The sequence below is a fragment of the Podarcis bocagei genome (assembly GCF_964188305.1).
Source record: "Podarcis bocagei genome assembly, chromosome: 1".
NCBI lineage: Eukaryota > Metazoa > Chordata > Lepidosauria > Squamata > Lacertidae > Podarcis > Podarcis bocagei.
The window spans coordinates 22,227,597-22,241,619 of record NC_138125.1 but is presented as its reverse complement, the minus strand read 5'-3'; the positions used below and the strand labels follow the sequence as shown (position 1 = coordinate 22,241,619).

At 42.4% G+C, this 14,023-nt stretch overlaps 1 protein-coding gene across 1 annotated transcript; it reads right to left on the bottom strand.

Moving 5' to 3' along the window:
* Positions 1–225: 225 nt before the first annotated feature.
* LOC308575442 (alpha-1-antiproteinase-like) lies at positions 226–11,404 on the bottom strand. The gene is made up of 5 exons (XM_081174102.1): positions 11,286–11,404; positions 5,849–6,460; positions 3,544–3,811; positions 1,799–1,946; positions 226–470 (listed from the first exon to the last, which is right to left on the bottom strand). Exons 2-5 carry the CDS (start codon positions 6,441–6,443, stop codon positions 279–281), a joined length of 1,203 nt encoding a protein of 400 aa, XP_081030228.1. The 5' UTR covers positions 6,444–6,460; positions 11,286–11,404; the 3' UTR covers positions 226–278.
* Positions 11,405–14,023: the final 2,619 nt, after the last annotated feature.

The window sequence follows — 14,023 nt, the reverse complement described above, 5'->3', positions numbered from 1 at the left end:
AAATCACAGGAAACACTACAGTCTTCTTCATGGTTCTCCTGTGGGGGCTGTAATGTTTGATTTGACCTCTGGTTTGTTGCAAAAAACAATACCAGGACACCTACTGCTTATGCTCTGAAGGGAGCATGGAAAATAGTCAGAAAACAAGTATTTCGAGACTCCTTTTCATTCCCACATCATTCTGCACTGCCTCTGGTTTGAAAAAGAGAAGGACTCCAGATTAACTTTGGGTTGCCAAGATGCTTTATTCCAAAGCTTCATTCAGAATTCACTGACACTTAGGGCTGAACGGGATTTACTATTTTGCCAACAAATAATGTGTAGTTGGTCTGTTTTTCATACATCAGCACAAAAAAAGGCATGTTGAATTCTAAGGTTGGAGGCAAAGACATAGGTATGGCTTCTACAACAGTGGCTGCTGCTGCCTCTGACCCTTTCTCATCCATGGTGAGCACAGCCTTATGGGTAGCCTGAGGAAGAACAAAGAAAGAAATCAGAGTTTGGAGAGGAGAAAAGGATTTCATTTGTGAAGGAAATGCTTTTTTTGAAAGGCCTTTGTCTTCACTGCTGCTTACCTCTGGCCATCTATGTGATTTGCCCTTCTGTCAATGAGTAACTTTGCTGAGGTGACATCACAAAAACACATGGGTTGGTGCAACCAATCACAATAAATGCCTATGAGGGCAAATTAGACCCTCAGCAGCCAAGGACCCAAAAGGGTATCAGAACTCTTGGGCAAACCCTAATGTTCAGAAACGTGAGCTTTGTTGGCACTGAGGAGGCTAACGCTGGAGAGAATATCATAGTCAGACAGCATATGGCACAGTCCTATTTCAAATACATGTCTTCAAATAAAAAAAGAACAGGGTGGACAAGGCCTGGCTTCATTACTTAGTCTGCCAAGACCCCAGTACAGTGTTACATCTGGATGTGAACGGGATCCGTTCCAGAGCCCCATTCGCATCCAGAAGCGAACGCAACCAGTGTCGGTGCATCTGCATGTGCGTGGGTCACGATTTGCCGCTTCTGCGCATGCGCGTGATGCCATTTTGACCGTCTGCGCATTCGCGAGCGGCGAAACCCGGAAGTAACGCGCTCTGTTACTTCTGGGTCGCTGCAGCGCGCAACCCGAAAATACTTATCCCGAAGCTACTTCAACCCAAGGTATGACTGTAGTATCCAACACTTCTGCCACGTGCTCTGGGCCTACATTATGGCTAAATTTTAATCCTGCTAAATGTAACTTTTGTTTTATTTATCGTAGTTGTGCTCAATTTCACTTCCCATTCATACGAGCAGGTTGTATAGCTCCTTCCTCTTTGATATGTCCAGTTTCTCTGGTCCTCATCTCCTTAATTCTGTGGTGTGTCACAACTCATATTATTAGGCAATATGGTCCTTAAGATTTGTAAGAGGGAGTCTTTGCTTACCATCCCTACCAGCACCTACTAGCGAGGCTTGCCTGGTGCCTTCCTTATATATCTTTAGGTGCCAGGTGAAAATATTCCTCTTAAACTAGGCCTTTGGGTGATTACAATCGTATACCCCTTTTAAATGTGTTTGTCAGAGGGGATTTATTGCTTTGTTTTCATTTTATTATGTATTTTGTGTTCTCATTTTGCATTTTTATGTTTGAACAGCGGTATACAAATTTAATTAATAAGAGTAAGGATAATTTAAAGAGACGGAGCACAATTAATTCAATTCACCCAAATAAAACAGGATCCTTTGCACACACAAAAAATAAAATTAAAAAATGAAGTCATGTGACTAATGGGAATTTTTCTTTTCAACTTACCTTTCCCACCTTCAAAGGCTGCCCAGTGATTCCTGTCAGATCAGCTTGATCACTGAAGACATCAGTAATGCCCATTTTGCTGAGGGTCTCCTTTAGTTCATAGCTGGCAGAAATATTAAACTTTGGAAGGAACACAGATGCTGTAGAACTTCAGGAACAGAAAGATACAAGAAATTACTTCAATTATTTGCTCAAATGGCTGACATCTAAAAGGGCAACTCACGGCTCCCGAGTGGATATGATAGAAACATATTCTCATTGAGACTCAATGTGCTTGGGGGCTTGTCCAACTATGGCAACCATCACCATCCTGGTACATACCATGTATTTTGGATTACGGTTCCTATAAGCCCTAGTTAGCGCAGGCCTGCTGGCTGGGGTTGATGGGAGCCGTAGCCTAAAACATCCTGTGTGCACCAGGTTCCTGAATGCTGTGTTACAGCAACAAACTTTATGTAGGGCTGCCCTTGAGAACTTTTCAAAGGCTTCAGCCGGTGCAAAACGTTGTGGCATGGCACCCCGTTCAGTATAAAGGTACTCAGCAAAATGGCACCCAGTTCCACAGCCTGTGAATGGAGCTGCAATATTTCCCTTTGTTGCACCATGAAAGAATATTCCATCCATTATACTTTGCATTTACAGAGCACATTTCAGATTTAAGGAGCTCCATGTACATTATCTCAGAACAAGGCCAACCAATAGCATTAGGCAGAGTGAGGCAGCTGTCTCAGGCGGCAGAAATTAGGGAGTGACAACAAGATGTTGATGGACAGAACTGTAGGCAAAGGTAAAGGACCCCTGGACGGTTTAGGTGACTATGGGGTGTGGTGCTCATCTTGCTTCAGGTTGAGGGAGCCGGCGTTTGTCCACAGACAGATTTCCAGGTCATGTGGCCAGCATGACTAAACCGCTTCTGGTGTAACGGAACACCGTGACGGAAACCAGAGCGTACAGAAACACCATTTACCTTTCCGTCGCAGTGCTGCCTATTTATCTACTTGCACTGGTATGCTTTAGAACTGCTAGGTTGGCAGGAGCTGGGATAGAGCAATGGGAGCTCACCCCGTTGCAGGGATTCAAACTGCCGACCTTTTGATTGGCAAGCCCAAGAGGCTCAGTGGTTTAGACCACAGTGCTACCCGCATTCCACAGAGCTGTGTATGGACAGAACTGTGCACTCAGGTGCAGCAGACGATTCTGGCTACTACCGATGTTAAAGTATGAATCAAATGGCCAGTCAAGTCAGCTTCTGTATGTGACATGGGGGAAGCATCCAGTCATTTGTCTCAGGGCAGCTTACTCTGTGGCATTAACACCTTCATGTAATTTAATTAGACACAAGCATTTTGGTTATATGAGGCTGGTTATCCTACAGCTACGGCTAGGAGTAGTCTTACGACTAGATAAGTTTGCCATGGCAAAGTAAGAGTAGTCCTAACATTCAGAAAGGCTTTCCTATATTATATGGTCCACATCTAGTCCTTTACCTTGTAAGTGGTATGGTAATCGAAGACAGTAAGGCTGGATCTACACTGATCTGTAAAAACGCTGTAAAAAACCCCCCACAATATAGCTCTTAATACAATTTCCTATTGCCGACGGATAGCTGCTCTACAGCACCCTCTGGTGTCACATTTTTATAATGCATTTTAACGTTATAACCGACTAGTGTAGCTTTGCCCTAAGTTGCTGATTGGTTACAAATATATCTAATGGAAACATTAAAGAAGCAACACAAAACTTACCGGTGGAGCTTTACTGCCCATTTGGTCCAAGTATCTAATGAGAAAGCCTCCTCTACCTGCTTGAGTTTTCCGGAATCTGGCAGAATAAAGAATGTGGTGGTACTCCCCTTGTAGTCCATTCGTAGCACTTGGCAATGCAATTCAGCATCATAGTAATGCCAGAACCAGCCTAGCCTGTGCATCATCGGGACTTTGACCGTTGTGTGTTCATTCACAAAGAAGTCCCTTTCTTCTGTCTGAGCTGGATCAAAAGGTTTTTCCCAGGCACCTTAAGAGAAAAGAAGAGTCCACCACCACATTACGGAGAGATTACACAGTTCATTCAAATCACAACATTTGATCTTATTTGCAATATTAGTGTGTTTTTTCTGGCAGAGATTGTTGCTACATGTCAGCGGGTTCATAGACAGGCACCGTTTGTTTTCCCATCGCAGTGCTGCAGCAGTCTAGACTGCAGCTCAGCTTCCTGAACTGCTATGTAGGGTGTGAATACGGTTGATATATGTTTATGCATGCAGAGGGGGAAAAAAAGTGCAAGAGATGATTGCTTTTGGTGCGCTGTTTAACTGGGGTGTGTTTTCCTGCACCTGCAGCTAGTTCGTCACGTGAGAATGAGTCAGCAACCATGTGATAACGACTCAGCAGAAACTACAATATAAAGGCTGCTGTGTTTGGAGGCAAGTTTGCTCTCAGCCAGAGTGTGGTCTGCATGCTGTAAGGAAAGTATCTGCTGTATGTATCTGGAACTGCATTATTGTCAGTAAAGCAACTGATTCTTCTTAGAAGTGTTTACTGTTTCTCTGGTCTTTTGCACACCCTGCTGACATTGGGGTGGGCACTTTGCACATGCCCCAACAAATACGACAGCAACAAAGCTGCACCAGAGCAGTGCATTTTACACAATAAGAAAGTAAAGGAAATTAATTGTTTAGCCGAGGGGGTCAAATGTAGGATCCAAGCCCACAGGCATCACTTGGGGCATCCCTCTCCACCACCTCACCACCTCCTCCTGGTGCTTCAATTACACTGGATAAAAAGTTAAACCTCTTGCTGGATCCTTTAGGAATCCCCACCCCAAACCCTAAATATGGGAGCATTTTTAAGAAGGCCACGGCTGGGGAAGAAAAGGTTAACTTTCCCCATCTGCTGTGGACCTCCCCAAACTGCTGTACAACAATGGTGCCTGAAAAAAGTAGATGGTTGGCTTCAATTTCCATCAAGCTCAAATAAGGCATAGGGGGCTCTTTTCAGCCAGGGGTTGGGGAGTTGCAGCTAGGAAGGGAAGAGTTAACCATTACCACCCTGGCCACTGTGGGTCATGCAACAAAAATGCCTTCTGTGCTGCAATTAGGATAATGGTGGAGACATTACAGTAAGAGACTCTAGGGGTGAAAGAATGAATAGCTGAAATGTAGGTTGAATGTGTTCATGGTACAGCTGGGTGCCCGCCCTGTGGAACACCCTCCCATCCAATGTCAAGGAAATAAACATCTATCTGACTTTTAGAAGACATCTGAAGGCAGCCCTGCATAGGTGAGTTTTTTTAATTTGAGGTTTTCCATGTTTTAATATTTTGTTGGCAGGCGCCCAGAGTGGCTGGGGCAATCCAGTCAGATGGTTGGCAAATAAATAATAAAATTATTTTTTTATTATTACTGGTGAAGATAACATGTGGTGGCAGCTTCACTGTGAGACTCAAGGTTGCCTGGACTCTCAATCACTCAAAGTGTGAATGATGTCAGAGGCTGGGGATATGTATGCAAACCCTACCCTCTAGGTCCTCACATGAATTGCACCCCCCTTCAGTTGAGCAGGGAGGTTTTGTAGGCAGCTTCTACTGAACTCACTTGAACAAGAGTAGGACACTTTGTGTGACGTTATCAGTGTTCCTGGTCATATGGAGGGAACTACACACATCCAAAGGAACACAAACAGAAGCCCCTCAAAGATTTTTCCCCAGCAAATGAGGGGATGCTTGTGGACTAAATATTTGGGGGGATTAAAGGAAGGGGATCATTGGCTCACTCCATGCCTTTGTCCACAGATACATGCCTCAAGTCACAGGCAAAGGATTCTCCCTGATAATAATAATAAATAATAGTTATTTTATTATTTCTACCTCGCCCATCTGACTGGATTGCCTAGAGATGGGATTTACTCTGAGCCCATGAGCCCCTTCTGAGCAAAGTGCAAATTTCAAAGAACTGCTGCGTTTCAGCTTTCACGTGGTTTCGGAAAATTCAAATTAGAAGGTTTGTCTTAAAATCTGAACAGAGTTGAATTTATCCCCCACCACAAAGTGTACCTTTAAAGAATATGTAGTTCGCTACAGCCAGTGAGGTATCTGCATTAAGACCCTTGACAACCTCCGAAATTTTCCCGTGGGTTTTCTTCTCTATATAATCGTTGATTTGTTTCTCGGCTTCTTTTGGCTCCTGGAATTTCGTGGGCAACACCTCTGTGGCGTAAAAAGCCTTGACATCATCCAGAAAGGTTGGTAATGCCTCCAGGCCCTCCCTTAAAAAAAGAGCATTTCCTAGCTCGAGTTGGTACCCAGAATCTGAGCGAGTGAGCACAGAAATGTCATTATGGAGTGCCCGGTGGATCTCCTTCTCTGGAATTTCTGTCAGGTTAAAGCAAAGGCCTTCTAGGATCTGAGTGCGTGTGGCAGATTTTGCCCCCAGTGAAAGAATGGAAAAGGCGGATGCAATACTGATGGGCGAGAAGAAAATATTTGCATCAGGTGAGGCTGAAGAAGCCAGACTAATAAATTTAATTGCAAAACGGCCAATATTTGGATATATAGCAGTTAGCTGTGTGCTGTTCTGTTCATCAGGACCCTGATGATGCCCATTGGAGAGGCTGGCCAATATCAAACAGAGACAGATGGCAGAGTGCATTCTTCTGGTCAGTTCTTCTGCGAATTGAGAGAGAGAGATTTTTACTTGCCACAAAATGTGTTAGTAGCAACAGCAGCAACAACAACTCAAAACAGTTCTTGCTCCCATTCAGAGTCAGCTCGTCTCCTGAAGGTCAACATGAGAGGAAGATGGAAGAAGCATTTCACAATGCGTTGTCAGACTTCAGTCAAGAATGTACTTTACTGGCTCCACTCCAAACACAATGCATACCTCAACGCCATAATATGCACACATCTATCTGCAATATAGATTTGCACATGTTGGTTATGCTTTAGTGCAGACCCTCCAAGTAACCCTATTTTCCAAGGACAGTCCCAGATTTACAGAACACCTCCCGGTTTCTGATTTGATCCTGGAATGTCCCGCTTTTCCTTAGGACATCCCTACTTTCATGGAGAAATGTTGGTGGGCATGGAGTTATGTGACCCTCAAGCCAAAGAGATAATTAACTATACAAGCTTTAGAAGACATCTGAAGGCAGCCTTGTATAGGGAAGTGGTTTTTTAAATGTTTAATGTTTTATTATGTTTTTATATATGTTGGAGTGACTGAGGGTCAGATGGGTGGGGTATAAATGATGATGATGATGATGATGATGATGATGATGATGATGATGATGGAATAAAGGTAATGGTTAAGGGACCCCTGACCATTAGGTCCAGTCGCGGATGACTCTGGGGTTGCGGCACTCAACTCACTTTATTGGCCGAGGGAGCCGGCGTACAGCTTCCGGGTCATGTGGCCAGCAGGACTAAGCCGCTTCTGGTGAACCAGAGCAGCGCACGGAAACACCGTTTACCTTCCCGCTGGAGCGGTACCTATTTATCTACTTGCACTTTGACATGCTTTCAAACTGCTAGGTTGGCAGGAGCGGGGACCGAGCAATGGGAGCTCTACCCGTCGCAGGGATTCGAACCGCCGACCTTCTGATCGGCAAGTCCTAGGCTCTGTGGTTTAACCCACAGCGCCACCCGCATCCCTTGATGATGGAATAGGACATCCCTATTTCTTCAGAGAAATGTTGGAGGGTATGTTAGTGTGCACATGGTATGGAGCCAACCCCCGCTTTGCAGGTCTAGTTGCCCAAGGCATGGCATAAATGTGGACGATGTGACAATGTCCACGATTGGCCAGTGAGAACATAAGAAGATCTCTGCTGAATCAAACCAAAGCCCCATCTTGCCCAGCATCCTGTTCTCACGGTAGGAAACCAGGTTTTTATGGGAAGTAGGACTTGACTGCAACAACACTCTCCCTACTTGTGATTTCCAGCAACTGCTATTCACAAACAGGTTATCTCTGACAGTGGAGGCAGAACATAGCCACCATGGCTTGTGGTTGTTAATAAACTTATCCTCTATTAATGTGACTGATCCTTTTAGGTTGTAAACCATTTGAGTGCTTTGTTAAAAAGCCGACACATAAATGGAGTGTATAAATAAAGTAAATGAGAACTCTAGTGATACAAGTGCACTCAATGACTTTTGTATCTATGTCACTACTCGGAGCAATGGATTTTTCAACCAGCCTGTGTCCTCCAAGTCTTTTGGACTTCAACTCCAGCAGCCCCAGTCATCATGGCCAATGATCAGGAATGATGGGAGATGTAGTACAAAAAAAATCTAGAGGGCAGTAGGTTGTGGAGGGCTGCTTTAAAGAGTTTCGCTACTAGCAAACTACCCCTGTTGGAGTACGCACAAAGCAATTCATTTTTGGTTACTTGAAGGGATTGAAATACATTTCCCTTGCAAGAAGCTTAATCTAAAAAAACTAATCAGAATATCTAGAAATTCAAACAAAACCAAAACTCCCATACCCAAATAAAATAAATAAACCAAAAACAGCCCAATCAAACTCAAACTTTGATCCCCAAGTACAATAACAAATATTTGTTGCAGGAAATGATTATGACAGTCATCCTGGACTTTGAAAAGTCTCAGGTGTGCAAATATAGCATTGTCTGGGGATACATGCCTGGTGCCACTGTGCCATTTTGCACGTAGGATTTGGGTAATTTAAAGCGACATGCATGCAATTATTGCAGGTTAGCCAAAAGCAAGCTCTTGTGAGCCAATTAGCTGTGAAAATATCAGTCAGTCAGTCACCAGGACTGCAGACCTGATGACTTTAAGAGTTTAAAATACTATATGTATTTATTGTTTTTAAAGTTTATTCAATATAACTTTTTTTTAAAAAGCATTTTGGATTTTTAAATATTTATGTTTAAATATTCACAATTTAAACATAAAATTCATACATTTATTATTTTAATGTGAAAGTTTGCACATGATCACCTTTTATTTTAGAATTGAAGCAATGTAGATTGCAGGTGCAAGGTAGCCTTAAAAATGAATGTGTAATGATTTGCATCTATTTTGAAAAAAAAGCAGCAATTTAAAAATGGGATGGCAATTTGACCTAAATGATAATTATTCCTATTTTTTCACTGTCCCTTCACCATAAATTCACAGGTTGGGTTACAAAATATAAGGGAATGCTTAGTCTCTTTAACAATCTGCCTGACCCCATACCTAGTCTTTCCTTTACACCTGACCAATTCCCTTCCTTTACACTGATCACCTATCCCTTATAGTTCCCCCAACCACCCTCCCCTCACAGTTCACCTCAAGCAACTATCCCCAGCCTCACCTCTATTAAAAGGAGCCTGGCAGACACTTCAGAGAGCTCCCACCCTCCTTTAAACGCCGTGATGTTTAACAGAGGGTGAGTGGTTTGCCAAATCGCTATCTGACATGCCTTCCACGCACCTTTAAACAGCTCGCCTGGGCTGCCCGCTTCTTTCTCACTTGCCTGTCTGCCATTCTGCCATCACGTTGGAATTGTCAAAGCCGCCAATTAGCAGCTACCTAAACTGCAGCATGATCACAGTCTTACAAATTTATTATATATTAACAGTTACAGATAGGTAGCCGTGTTGGTCTGCCATAGTCAAAATAAAAAAAATCCTTCCAGTAGCACCTTAAAGACCCTCTGTGTATCTGAAGAAGTGTGCATGCACACGAAAGCTCATACCAAGAACTAACTTAGTTGGTCTTTAAGGTGCTACTGGAAGGATTTTTTTTATTTTGATTATATATTAAGACAATATTAAAATCAACTTACAATCAGAAAAATAGGGTGGGTTCTATATCTTTTAACTGAAGATGCATCTATCTATCTATCATCTATCTATCATCTATCTATCATCTATCTATCTATCTATCTATCATCTATCTATCTATCTATCTATCTATCTATCTATCTATCTATCTATCTATCTATCTATCATCTATCTATCTATCTATCTATCTATCTATCTATCATCTATCTATCTATCTATCATCTATCTATCTATCTATCTATCATCTATCTATCAATCATCTATCTACTGTATCATCTATCATCTATCTATCTATCATCATCATCATCATCTATCTAGAGTCTAGGTTTCAAATGCTAGAAAAAGAAGTTCAAACTACACTGGGTAGCTATAAGCTAAACACAAGTTTGTGAGGTGAATTAAAAACAGCAAGGTGGAGGTCATTTCTACATTGGATCTTCTTCTGAGTAAGCACTGTGCCAAACTGCTGGCTGTCACTTCTTATCAGTGATAAACATTAAATTGCATTTAGTGTTTTAGAGCTGGCATTGGCCAGAGAGGGCTGGTACATTCCCAACGGCATTATTTGACTCCCATGCTTTACAGTAGCATAGGAAGTTACCTAAAACAGAGCCAGGCCATTGTTCAGTCTAGTTCAGTATTGTCTGCACTGATTGATAGCTGCTCTCCAGAGTTTCAGGCAGTGGGCATTCCTAGTGCTGCCTGAAGATGCTATGGTTTGTTCTGCCCTGAGCTCTGGCCCTTCCCCCATACTCTTTCCATGCAATCACATTCTCTTTTCAATATACTCATGTTTACTTTCTTCTAAATCATTAAAAAACTCTATAATACATGCCAATCTTGGAAATGTGTATGCTTTTCTGCACCAGATGATGTTCACTCCCCTTTTCATGCATGAGTACAAAGAAATCATTTTTAAACTTGGAAACAAAAAATATGCTTTCATTTCTCCAGTTTATGTGCACAAACAATCAGCACAAAAATTTGAAGGGAAATCTGGGGAAACTTTCACAATTACCCAACATCCTGAGTGAGAAGGACATTAAAGTAAGTTTATGTATGATTCTGAGTAGTGCGAGAAATAAAAATCCTAAGTATCACTCTTATTGGCCCTGATAATGGACAACAAGAAGTCACTTAAAGACAGTTTTTTTCAGGAGAATAGGCAGATTTAAAGATACTCACTTGAAAATATGGCACAGTATTTTCAAATACATTGCGAAGCAGTATTTAACTGCTCTATCCCCCGGTTTATCCAGATGAGTTTGCTTATTCTGTATTCATCCTGATTTGCTTGCATGGTAGATTGACTATGGACAGTATCTAAATAACGTGTTCAGTCAGTGCAAAGATTTAAACTTGAGCAACAGTTCCACTGTGCAAACGTTGATCCAGGCACTGATGAGACACTGGCTGGATACTGCCCTATGTCTGGTCTGCATGTCAATAAGCTTTTACCCTTCACTCATCCTGATTTGCTTATACTGTTTTTACACATCTTCCAATTTATCATTTGTTCACCCCCAACACTTTTAAGTGCATTTTTACCCATTGCTTTCCAAAGCAATGGATTTGTTGCGGTAGGGCAACAAAACACTTTTATCCAACTGCACAAGCCTGAAAAGGTTCTGGTATGCGCTTGAACTTCCCCCGCAAAACAGTGACAGTTTTGAGGACACCCAAAGAGGACAGATACTTACAGCCGTTGTGCAGAACCTTCCTTTCTGTTAGAAAGCCTCTGATTCTTTATGATCTGCTATTTATGCAAACTGCAATGTGAGCACAGTGCTTTATTAATACTTAACCAGGACTGTTGAAAGGTATTTGTTTTAAACATTGCCCAAACATTGCCAAAGAAGAGTCTTTGCTCTTCCGGCAAGGATAAATCAATTTGCTGACCTTGGCTGGGGACAGGGGTGGAGGAAGGGGGGGGGTGCAGTTGACATGTTACCACCCGATGGTGTACAGGTTAAAGAGGGAATGGTTTGTAAACTCAAGAAATCCCTGTATTGTTTGAAACAGAGCGCTCGATACTGGCACACTAAACTAACAGAGGTACTGTTCTCATTAGATTTTAAACAAGGGAAAGCTGACTCTTGTGTGTTTGTGAAAGAAAATAACCAACACAAACTTTACTGCATTTGCTTTGTTGATGATATTCTGTTTTTGTGGAAAAATAAAGCAGAGTACAAAAACACACTTGCCAAACTGCAGAAACATTTTGATATGAAAAATCTTGGAGATGTAACCAATTATCTCTCTCTAGAAATAGAAAGAAATGAGCAAGGTGATATTTTGGTACATCAGACACACAAAATCAGAGATGTGATTGATGAATTAAACTTGAGTGATGCCAATGACCCATGGTCACAGGTTTCAAACATGATGATACTGGTGATACGTTCTCTGATAATACATTGTTCAGAAGTGTGTTAGGAAGGCTCAGTTTTATTGCAAGGCGCAGTAGACTGTCAGCATAAATCTGCTCAGCAGACATGCTACTCGACCTGCTATTCAAGACTGTTGTTGTTGTTTAGTCATTTAGTCGTGCCCGACTCTTTGTGACCCCATGGACCAGAGCACGCCAGGCACTCCTGTCTTCCACTGCCTTCCGCAGTTTGGTCAGACTCATGTTTGTAGCTTCGAGAACACTGTCCAACCATCTTGTCCTCTGTCGTCCCCTTCTTCTTGTGCCCTCAATCTTTCCCAGCATCAGGGTCTTTTCCAGGGAGTCTTCTCTTCTCATGAGATGGCCAAAGTATTGGAGCCTCAGCTTCACCATCTGTCCTTCCAGTGAGCACTCAGGGCTGATTTCCTTAAGAATGGATATGTTTGATCTTCTTGCAGTCCATGGGACTCTCAAGAGTCTCCTCCAGCACCATAATTTAAAAGCATCAATTCTTCGGCGATCAGCCTTCTTGATGGTCCAGCTCTCGCTTCCATACATCACTACTGGGAAACCCATGGCTTTAACTATACGGACCTTTGTTGGTAAGGTGATGTCTCTGCTTTTTAAGACGCTGTCTAGGTTTGCCATCGCCTTTCTCCCAAGGAGCAGGTGTCTTTTAATTTCGTGACTGCTGTCACCATCTGCAGTGATCATGGAGCCCAAGAAAGTAAAATCTCTCACTGCCTCCACTTCTTCCCCTTCTATTTGCCAGGAGGTGATGGGCCCAGTGGCCATGATCTTCGTTTTTTTGATGTTGAGCTTCAGACCATATTTTGCGCTCTCCTCTTTCACCCTCATTAAAAGGTTATTTAATTCCTCCTCACTTTCTGCCATCAAGGTTGTGTCATCTGCATATCTGAGGTTGTTGATATTTCTTCCGACGATCTTAATTCCGGCTTGGGATTCATCCAGCCCAGCCTTTCGCATGATGAATTCTGCATATAAGTTAAATAAGCAGGGAGACAGTATACAGCCTTGCCATACTCCTTTCCCAATTTTGAACCAATCAGTTGTTCCATATCCCGTTCTAACTGTAGCTTCTTGTCCCACATACAGATTTCTCAGGAGACAGATGAGGTGATCAGGCACTCCCATTTCTTTAAGAACTTGCCATAGTTTCCTGTGGTCGACACAGTCAAAGGCTTTTGCATAGTCAATGAAGCAGAAGTAGATATCTTTCTGGAACTCTCTAGCTTTCTCCATAATCCAGCGCATGTTTGCAATTTGGTCTCTGGTTCCTCTGCCTCTTCTAAATCCAGCTTGCACTTCTGGGAGTTCTCGGTCCACATACTGCTTAAGCCTGCCTTGTAGAATTTTAAGCATAACCTTGCTAGCGTGTGAAATGAGTGCAATTGTGCAGTAGTTGGAGCATTCTTTGGCACTTCCCTTCTTTGGGATTGGAATATAGACTGATCTTCTCCAATCCTCTGGCCACTGCTGTGTTTTCCAAATTTGCTGGCATATTGAGTGAAGCACCTTAACAGCATCATCTTTTAAAATTTTAAATAGTTCAGCTGGAATATCATCACTTCCACTGGCCTTGTTATTAGCAGTGCTTTCTAAGGCCCATTTGACTTCACTCTCCAGGATGTCTGGCTCAAGGTCAGCAATCACACTACCTGGGGTATACGAGGCATCCATTTCTTTCTGGTATAGTTCCTCTGTGTATTCTTGACACCTCTTCTTGATGTCTTCTGCTTCTGTTAGGTCCTTTCCACTTTTGTCTTTTATTATGGAAATCTTTGTACAAAATGTTCCTTTCATATCTCCAATTTTCTTGAACAGATCTCTGGTTTTTCCCATTCTATTGTTTTCCTCTATTTCTTTGCATTGCTCGTTTAAGAAGGCCTTCTTGTCTCTCCTTGCTATTTTTTGGAAATCTGCATTCAATTTCCTGTATCTTTCACTATCTCCCTCGCATTTTGCTTGCCTTCTCTCCCCTGCTATTTGTAAGGCCTCTTTGGACAGCCACTTTGCTTTCTTGCATTT